We start from the raw sequence: 12,125 nt of genomic DNA on the forward strand, positions 1-12,125 counted from the left end.
TGGTATCTTAGACTAACATCAACTCAACAATTTATCAATAAATTAAGAAAAATATCAACATATATACTTAGGTAGCTTAATTATTTGGACTCTTTTGATTTTTCTAAATCGACTTACATGGCAGTATCGATAACAAGAAACTTAGTGGCGAGAGTAAAACCAAAGGCGAAAAAGCGATGTTGTAGACAATAACGATAGAATGATGAGCATAAACGAAACAAGAGAGAAGATTGAGACATTAGTAGCGAAGTATGTCGCAAGAAAGGTGGAGATATTTTGTTCAGCTTTGGGGAGCTCAAATAATATTATCGAGCAACGAAAAAGATGGATATTCGAAATGAGAAATAATCAAAGAAAGTGCAGCGAACATAAAAGATATGTATAAAGGAGAAGATATGTAAAAATGCAGCGAAGAACCCAAAAAGTATTTATATCAGGACTCTTGCACAAATATCTTAGGATGGTAACTATTGACGTTATTCGTAGTGTAAATCCATATATCACCATCAATATTCAAAACGGTTTGGCCTTGTCCGTTCGCCGGTCAGCTGAAAGCTGAAACCTCAGGAACTATTATGGACAAATTGCAAACATTGGGAGTTTTTAAGGTATTTAATAAAGTTAAAGGCGTAAATATGGGTTCACTTGGTAACAACTTTGGCATCACAGGGCGGGTAAACTTGTAAACTACCTCTCACTTATCCGACTCTCTACCAGCCATCTTTCGGTACTCAATCCACCCACTGATTGGGGTTAACAAAGATGTCGGATACGGTGCCGCGCAGAGACTTAATCCCCTGGCTGGAGGGGACCGGCTTTGGTCTCTGGTCCACATTGCTCATCCATCGACTGAAGGCCTGCTCCGCCTGTTGCCGGCGGATCGCTCTTTCCTGTTGCCTTCGCTGCTCAGCTCTTCGCAGCTCCATGCGACGCTGTTCCACCAGCCTGAGCTTCTGTAGCTCCCACTTCTGCAGGTGGCTCTGTACAGAAGCGGGGGTTTTCTGTGACGGGATCTGAGCAGGCCGAACGGGTTTGGAGCTACTCGTGTTGGTTGTGGAGGCCTGTCGAGACTTCTGCTGGCACCACTGCTCGTATTTCTCCTTGGCCAGTTGTTGGCGCATCGCCGTCTGCTCCCTCTGCAGCTTCAGTTCAGCTTGCTCCGCTTGTAATTTGTATTGGCACTGGCGGCGCTTGCCGGACAGCCAGTTTTCGTAGGCTTCATCGGCGGATCGCTCTACCCGGATGGGATCAAGGTGGCGGGTGTAGGTTAATGGCGGCGATCCACCGTTGGAACCCAAACACAGGGAGGGCAGGCTGAGGCTGAATGGCATCTCTTGCGAGGCAAGCATGCTCTCTCCCCGGGACATCGCCTCTTCCCAGCTGCACATCGAGGTAGTCGAATCTTTGTCGGAGGAATTCGACCTGGTGCTGCTGCTGCTGCTGCTGCTGCTACTGTCGCTACTGCTGGGACTGCCCAGATCCAGGCAGAGTGTTCTTGACTCGGTCTGCAGGACCAAGTCCTCTCCCTGTAAGTTACCTTCAGTCTCCAACGTTTCCAGGGTTCCCGAGGACATAACCGAGCAGCAGCGCAGGGTGGAGGTCTCCGTCTCGTCCAACGAGTTGATTTCACTGGGCGACACGGAGCTGCCCACGTAGCGCACCGTGCTGGGGCTTCCCATGGAGCGCAGCAGACTAACCTCGCCGTAGGTCTTGATGTAGGTCCGGGAGCCCTTTGTCTTTGGAAGCAGCGCATTCGTCTCATCCTCTCTAACTTGGCTTGCTGAATTCTGCTGAGGCTGGATCTTGGCTGCACGGCCGCTGAATACCTCACAGTCGATAAGGGTTCCCTGGCTATTGACCCGTCCAAGAAATGCCATTTCGCAGAGCTCCTTGTTCCTGAGGATCTTCATTGAGTCCAACTAATTGCATTTATGGATCGTTGGTAGCTACCTACCTTAGTGTGTACCCAATATTCAACTACAATACGTCGTCTGGGACGATTTATGGAACACCTTGTAGTCTTCAAAACCAGTCAACTTTGCAGTCTACGAAAAGTGTTTGAGTTTGTGTGTGGGAATAGCAAACAAAAAACTTTCTTTTAACTTTGACGTAATTCTCAATAGTGGAATGAGATTAACTTATGATGTAGGTGCATGCTTAATCATAAGATAACGTTTTAATTTCATCATTATTTAATGTTCTCTCTTTTATACTTCATAGAATTATTGAAAATAAAAAAGTTATGTGATTGATTATAAAAGTTCATATAGTTGGCAAATTCTTTAGAAATTTAGTAAAGTCTAGAATAAAGCATTTCCTTTATGCATTTTGATGCCGATGGTATAGCTCAAAGTTTTCTGGCCGATCGCTGATCTCGACGTATGGTGAGCTTAGCAAGCACTTACATTCTTTATAACCTCTAACCCTGTAAATTTTGTATTCTCAAAGCAGAACAAGTATTTAATAGACAGAAATACCCTAAGTTTAATGGACATATCCTAGCAATATTTGACTACCTGCACCTACATGGAACGTCAGCAATGCTATAAAATGTTGCCTTTAAATTTCGGCTACGGCACGTTTGCGCTGCTAAGCCTTTGGATTTCATTTTCTATTAATATACAATTTAGCTATTTTTCCATATTATAATTCTACGTCTGTGCCACAGCCCCCACACCCCTCCCCAGTCCAGTGGGCACCGATCGGGCCTCGCACAACTTGATTGCCGTTACCGATGCAGCTGGAGTAGCCGCGAACGGTTGTTGCTCTTACATTCTAATCGAAATTTTTATTGTTTACAGTCACGAAAGTGTGCGACGCTGGAGCGATGACGACAACACGGCGTCGTCTGCGGTGGTGCACCGGTTCACCGGTTCACCGGCTCACCAGGTCAGGGGGAAGTGCAGTGGTGCAGCGAAGCAGTGGTGGCGGCGGGGTAATGTCAGTTATTTGACAGCGACGACAGTCGAGTACGATGGCGAGGCAGACATGCATGCATCCACACTGCTTGCCTCTCTGTTGCAGCCCCAAACTTATCGCCACAGCGACTGCTGAGCTCAGTGGCGGGTTTAAGGGGTGCTCAGGGCTTGAATGCCAAGCTGATTGGCCTTGTAACAACCGTCCTTTCAATTTGGGAAATCACAGATTGTTTTTGCTTTCGATAATCGTGTTCTGCTGGAGTTCTAACTATGATTTTCTGCGACCCAGTAACTGTTACAGGAACTCGCCGTACCATCAACATCCCCAAAAATATTTAGTGCCTTCGCCCCTGTACGAAGGTACGTTTTCTAGCCGCGGTGTTTAAAAGCTAAGCCAAAACTGCGCCACTTAGGCGAGCGGCATAAAAATTGCTGCGCAGAGCCTCCACGCCTCTTTCGGCTTTAACCACATTCAAAAACAAAAGGCGGAAAAGTGGAATAAGTGGTGGAATCAGTAAAACCAGGAGCGGCAGACGTCGTTGGCAATGCAACCGGCATTATTTTGTATTTCCCCAACAAGCTGCAGCGACGTTTGCAACAAGATTTGCTTTTATCGACAGCAGACATAGAAGTCAATCCATACCCTTAAGTCCTCGAAACACGAAATTCCATTAGTCGTGAATGCATTTCACGAAACTTTCATTGATACAAATCGAAATTACTACCCAGGGGCAAAATTATTTGGAACGCATAATTTTTTGAAGTCTTTTGGGTTGTAATGAAAAGTTTGATGGCTGATCAATGTCTCTGATTATAAGCTGCATATGGCAATTGAGTTAGGATTTGACTTTCCCAGACCATTTTCTATATTAACGCCATTGGCTGATAATTAAAAGAATCTTTACTTAGTACGAGTAAGATTGTGTCTCATTCAACCATTTGTTACTAAAAGATCCATTTTGAAGTTTTAGAAAAAGGAGTTTGGCGAGTTGGTAAAAGAACATCGGTCGCTGTGGAAACTAAACTAAAGTCCCAAACAAAAAGTACGATAGAGCGAAAGAGCCTTTAGCCCCTCCCTTTCCAAAACCCCTATTACAAAACAGCTTATTTCGCTGGCAGACCACGAGTTGAGCCACAGAAATCCGCACTATGATTGTTCTCCAAAGAAGACCGTTTGGTTTTTGAATCCTTCGTAAAAACCATAAATTCCTGCGAATTCCCATTTTTTTAGCGAATTATTACTTCTGGGTTTCTCATTAAGATCATAACAATATGAAGGAAATCTGAAGTTTATATATTTCTGCAAAGGAAAACATGCATATACCTGTATATATGGACTCTATATATATCCGATACTTCTGGCCAAAAAAGCTAGACGCCTTGCTTCCATTTACCTTTTACATACTCGTACTATTTTAAGGATAACTAATAAAATCTAAAATTAAGACACATTTTTTAGCATCTAAACACACAAAGTTGTAATGCCGTACAATGCCGTAGTGATAGTCATATTCCTAAGAGTGCTTGTTTCAAATTTAAATGAATCTTCTTGGCCACAGATTGTGGAAGAGCCTCTTCAGCTAACTTTTCCCGCTCAGACCTTTCACTTTCAGACCAAACGTGCAATTAATAGGAAAACCCCATTAATATGCTCACCCCTTGGCAAGCCGAGACAAGAAGTCAGTCACTGAGGCAGCGAGGCAGTGAAGTGAGCCTGAAAGTCGGCCAGAATATGACTTATTTAAGTCGGAGCCGCGTGTTAATAACTTTGCAAGCCTCGCCAGGCATGCAAACTTGGCTCATGTGAGTGTCCTTCGTAGGATTTTGCTTCCTTGCCAACGTTCTGCGTGTGGCAGGCAGATTAAAGTGACAGACAGGGCTACGCAGGAAAGTAACAAAAGGTGGTTAAGTCCTTGTAAGTGTTTAAGTCGACAAGGGGTCGGTCGACAAGGACGAGGCTCGATGCGTGTTTATAGCGCTGTGAAATGAACATTTTGCAAGGTGATTTAGCAGTTATTAGATTTTTCAACCCAAAGTGGCTGGGCAGGCCTTCCACGTTTCCTACCTTCTGTCTGCAAGTCCCCTTGGGAATTCCCGGCTTCCTTTCCTTTTTATAATCCTGCAAAGTTTTTATTTGATTGCGACAAATATTCTCATCTGTGTCCCAACGAGAACTAAGCCCAACAAAACGTCAAAGGCATTTGGGCAAAACAATTGCAGGGCCAGAAGTTTACGCTTACTCGCAACTTTTCAACTATGCCTGATTAAATAAAAGCCTGAAAAGAGTTCGTCTAGTTGTCCATGGGAAGACATTCATATTGCATAAGTAAATATGCAAAATTGTTATCCAAGAGGGGTTGTTCCATCTCTTTTAGACTTTCAAACTACTTATCTAACTCCTACATTTCTGAACACTTTCCGAGTGTTTTATAATTTCCGTCAGAAGATGTGAGTAGGAAAATGCATTTCTTGATCGGCCCCACCAGTCCACCCGGGAGATTTCGGGGTTCAACGCCCTGCCACTATATTAATAAAGCAAAGCATTTTATTAGGATAATCCTACTTATTTTTGGGAAATTCTGAAAAATATTTAAGACTTATTGAGTTATAAGGGAGAAGGAGCGCCAAAAGTGTCGTGACAGTGGATATGTACATTATGTGGACACTTCTTAATGAATACCATAAACCATTTTACTTGATGACTCTTCTTTTCATATCTAAGAAGAATATATATAATTGGTATATTGTTGAAGTGCTTGGGAATACAGAGGAGTTGGGGGATGCATACTTATCTGGAATTCCCACGGAGCAGTGTCCTCGAAGGACGACTTATTATGCAAGTCAAAATACTTGATTGAATTAAAACAAACCACTTGGCCATACATTTAAACTTTGTTTGCCGGCTTTTAATAAATTTAGCTCGCTTCCAGAGAGTCCGACTGTGTAGATTGGCCCTAAGTAAGCCACACAACTTTGCAGAGCAACTTTGGCACATTTCTTAATTAGCTTTATGAGTTTGCTGCGAAGCACCTGGCGAAATTCCCATGCGTGCGGTCAGTCAGGTGCCCGGCCTAGTCCGAAACTTTCCTTGCTGGGCAAACATTATGCAAAAAATGATATTAAAACTTTGCGTATGATGCTATTGTTCAACTTTATGTGTGCGGAAGAGCGGGTGAGGGTAAGTCTGGGGAAGGCGGAGTGGGGACCTATCAATAGCAATGCCAACAATGGCCAATTTGTAGGAAGGTTCTTGAGGCGCATAAATTACACCTTGCCTCCTAATTGGACCAGTCCTTGATGAAAATGCGACAACGTCGAACGGCGATGGTGGAGGCGACACTTGAAATCAAAATTCACGACGGAGGAAGCGGAAAATCGCTGGAAAATGCCCGCAGTCCCTCGAAGTGGGCGTGAAGCGAAGAGGCAGCAAGGCGTAACATGCGATAAAATTGAGTTGGAAACGTGTCTCAAATCTAAAATTAACAAACTGCCCGAGTTAGTCAGCGAGTCATAGAGTCGCAGAGTCACAGAGCCATCGGGCCACCAAGTACGGCCGTGAGTTAGCCGGATCCGTCCCTTCCCGGCTAAATGTCCTGCGACGCTGCCCAGCCTGCATGTAAATGAGTTTTTAATGATGTCCACGTTGGCCGTCTGCTACATTCAAATCCACTTCGGCCTCGATTTTTCCCTCCACTGCCTGGCAGTGCGTCTCTTTCGAGTGTCATAGTTTGCCTAATTGCTGACATAATTTTCCCGGTTTTTTCCTGCTGCCCTTTAATAGTTTTTTCGCCGTGCTCCGGCAATTGGTTCCATGTAAATGTGGATCTGATTAGCGGCAGTCGTGAATTTCAATTTGATCCTTAATGAATTGCTAATTTAAGCTTCTTTTCGTGTAAATGAAACTACCACCAACCTTTCGACTTAAAAGTTTAGCTTAAAGTTTGTTTTAATAATTGATTTCATAAGTGTCTGACTTGGCAATTCAAAATCTTAATCATACGAGAGGGGAAATAATATGTAATATCTAGGCTAGTCACCTGAGAAATCTTTTTAATTCCAGAAAAGAACTCTCGTTATCATTTTTCAACCTATCAGCATTTGGTTCAGCAAATATATTGAACTGCCGTCGAACACCATGTCCACCTTTCCCCTCCGACAAATTTTGCATAAGAAAGGCCCAATCTTTCATGGCCTTTCGCTGAGAAAAACCTAAATAAAAAAGGGCCAACCATAGATTAACTCCAGTTTCAGTGGCAGAAAAAAGATATATTGCCACGTGTTTAGTGGTAAAAACAATGGATCCCCACCATCCTTGGACTGCTCGCTGTGCCCATAAATAATGCAATGGAAAAGGGGTTCAGGTCCGACCCACCCCTGACTGTTAGACAAAGGCAGGTGCAAAATAAAGGAAGCTGAAGAGGTCAGCGGATCCGGCGATGCTGGGGTTTTATGCTCAGACAATGGAACAGATATTTATCAAACTGATGTCGTGTGATCAATAATGTGGGCGGTGAGAGACGATGTTATGGAGCCTCCGACGGGTGGATTATGACTGATGTTGGGCCTCTAAGAAACGGAAGTGGACAGGGCAGTGGACAAATAAACTGGGGAATGTAATGACTGAACAGTAGAGAGTCAGATAAAAACTCATAAGAAATCACCGAAGTTATGTTATTAAGTTTTCTAATATTTTCATTCCAAGTTGCCATTTAAAAACTTTAAAAGTTTGAATATGAATTCGAAGAATGAGACTCCTTTAGTAAATCAATGACTTTGTTGGATATTTTTTTTCAGGGCTTAATAAATATCACAAAACCATCGGAAAGTGAAAGGTTCAGGTTCTGAATTTATTCATCGGAACTAGCCAAATCACGTTTTAATGTTAAGCCCAGAAGTATGCAACAGTAAATACCACAGGCCTCACTCAAACATGAGGTATTGGTACTCAAATAGGGTGTCTATCAATGAAAGCGAAATGACTGCTCGCACAAATATAAGGTATTCAGGTATCAGCTTTATTAACACTTTCAGAACTAAATCCGTTTTAATGAGCTATCTCGAAAGGTAGATGTCCAGAATCTCCCTGATGGCCAATAAGGAAGCCCTCGGGCTGTGTATTTGCAGCCTTTGGGTTCTGGCCTGTGGTTCTGGAGGCGGTTGCTCAATCTGGACATTACCCTGGTTAGGTTGCCATCAAGCCGAAATGCACACTGCAATAATATCAAAGCGAAAGTGCGTAAACAATGCAAACAAGCTGGAAACGACTTGACTCTGAGCTCTTCCCTTGACTCTCTGGCCATGCCATACCAAGCAGCAAGCGCGCCTGTTGCAACAACAACAGCTCCAGCATTGAGATGATGAAAACAAACAGCAACAGCAACAGCAACAGCAACAACAACAACAGCATTAACAACAAAAGCAGCACAAGCAACACAAACTAGTTAGTGCAAACAACATTGATGACGAATAACATGCTTCAATACCTTCCAAATTTAATCCTGCCAATGCCCGATATTCGGGACCTGCCCCTTCCCAACCGGCCGTGTTTCCCCATCATTTCCCAGTATCTCGAACAAACAACGGAGCATGCATGAGTAGGCATCGACCTGGTCAAGTGCACACTGTCAGAATAGCCACGTCGAACGGGCCCTCAAAGTGTGCCAATAGTTTTCGGCTCTTCGGAAGTATATTTAGTTTCGTTCTTAGTCGATATTCGATCTGACAAATTGATATTTCCCAATTCTCACTCTTAATATAAAAATGGTTATCTTCTTGGATCCAAATCTTTCATCGTTTACCTGTCGTACCTATAGCAATCATACAAAATGTAGAGAACTAAAACTGAGATTATGCAATCGTTAAAACGATTTTTTTAATTGTAGAAAGACGGGATATTTTCTTACAGGCGGCTTACATATGGTACATATATACTGATCCGAAATATTTACTTTATTTATTTATTAATTTATTAATTCGCTTAAAGACTAAACCAAAGGAAGGCGGACGATAGTCCATAAATTCCTTGTTAATTTAAAAAGTTTATATAGGTGAATCTTTTGACCAAATAATTAGTTTTTATCTTTTATATAGTTTTCAACGAATATCACATCTTCTGTTATTTTACAATATAAAAAGTAGAGATAAAAGTAGAATATTAGTCACATAACATTAGCACATTATTATTTTGCCTAAAAGTTGCACGGATATTTCGATGCGTGAGCGTGTCGATGTGATGATGTGAAATCCGGCTGCTGCCTAAGCAGTGTGCCTAAGTGTTTTAAAATAAAAATATTATTTATTAAACTTTCGATTCTTTTTTTTAATTTGATGTCACCAATTAAATTGGTTATTGAAATATTGTGAAATTCTTATGCAGCGAATTGCTAGTTAGAAGATATTTCACACGTTTTCGCCACTACACAAGCCACAGTGCAGATCCCATGGCTGTGTGTGCGGACTCATGCGTGTGTGAACTGGAAACCAAACCGACGGTGACCTCATCAAAAGGATTTCCAACGTCTTTTTGGTCTTTTTGTTTGCCCGGACCGGCTGGCCTTTGACTTTGCTGCAAGGGGAGCTTCGAGCAAGCCGAGCGCTGGGAAATTGTGCAAATGAACTTTAGGCCTTTGGCTTTGTTTGTTTGCATTTCGGTTTCCCACTCCTGGCTGCCGGTTTCTGTTTTCCACTTGATGCTACCTAAAACATGCTTTATTTTATTTTGGAACAATATAATTTCGTAACTTTTCAGACGCACAGGATCAGAGACACAGCGCCGGGCAGTCCTGGGAATCTAATGAAAATGGGCAGGGCTTTCCACCATTTCCTCAGCATCCGCTACTCCCCAGCTTATATCCTGCCCGAGAATGTATCTTGTCCAACAACAATTGAAATCTTATTGAGTGTCCTGTCCTCTGCAGTTCCAGCTTCGATTTCTGCTTACCTCTTTTCTTTTGTGTTTTTATTGCAAATTGTTATTTGCTATCGTAAGTGCCCCTCCCTTGCCCCACGTGTCCTTGCCCCCCTCTCTGGCAATGGCTTACAAAATTGGTTAAACTGTGTATTGGCGCAATTGTATAAATTGACTTTTGAATCGCTCGGAAATAGTGGTTGACCACTATTCGTTTTTTGCAGGTGGAGATTATCACGAGAATGTGTTTAGTTTGGTGTGAACAGGATGAACTTACGTTTTATTATCAAAAAAATGAAAGCATAGTCAATATATGTTAATCGTTCGATTTAGATAACGCGGTCGTAGTACTTCGCTTTCTTATCCTACAAAGTGAATTAATCAGTCAATATTAAATCAAAAACCTTCCATGGAAACTGAAGAATGACGCAACATTTTGTGTCACAGACATGCATTTTAATAATTTTCGTAACTTCACCCTGCTTGATTCGCTTTTCGGATCAGCTTACAACACTGGCTTTATATTTTGTGGACCATTTGAAACACTGAAAAGGCTTGCATCGACAAAAGATAGTCTGAGTGGATGGGTTCACTGTGGCCGGGGCTTTTGAGAATCCATCCAGGGTGTGGGGTTAACGTAAAGCTGGGAAATGGTGCCTCGCAGAGAGTCCAGGCCCTGATTTAGGGGAACTGGCTTGGGCTTCGCGTCCACGTTGCTAATCCACTTTTCCCAGGCAATCTGAGAGAGTCGCCTGCGCCGTTCCTCTTCCAGCGCCTTGGAGAGCATGGTGCGACGTTTCTCCTCGCGCTGCATCTGCTGCTGTCGTTGCTTCTTCAGCCACCAGTCTTCCACGACCTTGCGGATTTCGTCCTGGGACACCTTGCGCATAGGCCTGGCGGCCGAGGATTTTGAACCAGGTCCCAATGACGAGCATGTGGACAGCAAGGGATCCTTTCCCAGAGCAAAGCTGGCCTTCATGGCAGCAGTCTGGAGGTGTGTCTGCAGTTGCAGGTTCGCCGCCTGGCGAGCCTTATCCTTCAGCCACTGGTCGTAGCACATCCGGGCCAGCTGTTTGCGCTCCTCCACCTGCTGCAAGTTGGCGTCCTGCATCTGCTTCAGTCGCTTCTGCCTCAGCAGGCGCTGCCGCTGCTTCGCTGAGTACCAGCTTTCAAAGGCCGCCTCCGGCTCGCGATCCATCTGGAGGCACAGGGGTAAGCATGGAGCAAATGGTCAATCGGTAAAGACAGATGGGGCTGTACATGGGCTCTACTCAAAATTATTTTGGTCGAAATACAAATTGGAAGTACTTTATGGCTTCATTACATAGAAAAGTGATCTACGTGGAATAATAAGTACTTTTGCAAAGAACTCGCCTGAATATTAGCATTATTAAAGTTTCAAGGACTAAAATGAAACAAAATAAGTTTCAAATATATGCTTTTGTCCATACTGACTTTTTATATTGCCTATGCATTTATTTTTCATTATTAATTTAGGTTTTTTCTGCCGCGTAAAATGCTGACCCGGACAGGTTAAGATCAGAGATGACTTTCTGCCACTGTCAATATAATACGATAGGTCTGGTGCTTAAAATAAACGAACTATTTTGTCAGCATTACATTCTTATGATATATTCACAAGTAATAACGCAATACTAGAAAGTTAATCCTTTGATCCATTTTAAACTGAATAGTAAGAAATTGAAACCCATTCTTAAAGTTGTCATGCGAGTTAATGCTACTTAAAAAATTGATTAAATGTTTTTTGAACTTTTGCTTTGAGTTGAGTTGAGTCTACAAACGAATTCATCCGTCCTAGCTAAAGAGGTTTCTCTGTACTTGCCTTTATTCCATCTATGTGCTTGAGGTAGTTCAGGGAGCTGTCCTGGGAGCCAAGGCACAGAGAGGGCACAAAGTTGCTCCGGCTGTCCGACTTCTTTATGCCGTCGTAGACCGACCAGTTGCCCGCGGAGTGGGGCGAAGGATTGCCACTCAGGTTCTTTAAGGAGTAAGTGCGTGTGCTGGTGTTTTGGGGGAGCGAGTCCGGGGAAGAGATCGAATTTGGCGAGTCGCTGGAAGAGGAAGATCGCGTGATGCGAGTTCTGCTGGTGAAGGACTCGTCTTTCAGGACTAATTCCCCGGAGTCGGTCACGTGGCCGTAGAATGCCATTGTCTGAAGTTCGAATTGCGGAAATGTGTGAGCCTGTTGAACTGAGAATAGGGATTATTATACTAGTGAACGAAATAATTTTTTGGCTTTTCAACTTTTTAACCTGCTTGTCAAGATTCGAACTTGTAAC

At 43.2% G+C, this 12,125-nt stretch overlaps 2 protein-coding genes across 3 annotated transcripts; both read right to left on the reverse strand.

Annotated features, from left to right (window-relative positions):
- Positions 1–593: 593 nt before the first annotated feature.
- Positions 594–2,067, reverse strand: LOC108103385. The gene is made up of 2 exons (XM_017208832.2): positions 1,955–2,067; positions 594–1,896 (listed from the first exon to the last, which is right to left on the reverse strand). The coding sequence occupies exon 2, from the start codon at positions 1,875–1,877 to the stop codon at positions 732–734; it is 1,146 nt and encodes a 381-aa protein (XP_017064321.2). The 5' UTR covers positions 1,878–1,896; positions 1,955–2,067; the 3' UTR covers positions 594–731.
- Positions 2,068–10,237: 8,170 nt separating this feature from the next.
- Positions 10,238–12,125, reverse strand: LOC108103384. Of its 2 annotated transcripts, XM_017208831.2 has the most exons (3): positions 12,091–12,105; positions 11,669–12,036; positions 10,238–11,023 (listed from the first exon to the last, which is right to left on the reverse strand). In XM_017208831.2, the coding sequence occupies exons 2-3, from the start codon at positions 11,993–11,995 to the stop codon at positions 10,415–10,417; spliced, it is 936 nt and encodes a 311-aa protein (XP_017064320.2). In that variant the 5' UTR covers positions 11,996–12,036; positions 12,091–12,105; the 3' UTR covers positions 10,238–10,414. The 2 variants fall into 2 exon arrangements, with proteins under 2 accessions (XP_017064320.2, XP_017064319.2); XM_017208830.2 differs by having other exon boundaries at positions 11,669–12,125.

This window comes from Drosophila eugracilis, unplaced genomic scaffold (assembly GCF_018153835.1).
Source record: "Drosophila eugracilis isolate 14026-0451.02 unplaced genomic scaffold, ASM1815383v1 contig_646, whole genome shotgun sequence".
NCBI classification, from domain to species: Eukaryota; Metazoa; Arthropoda; class Insecta; order Diptera; family Drosophilidae; genus Drosophila; species Drosophila eugracilis.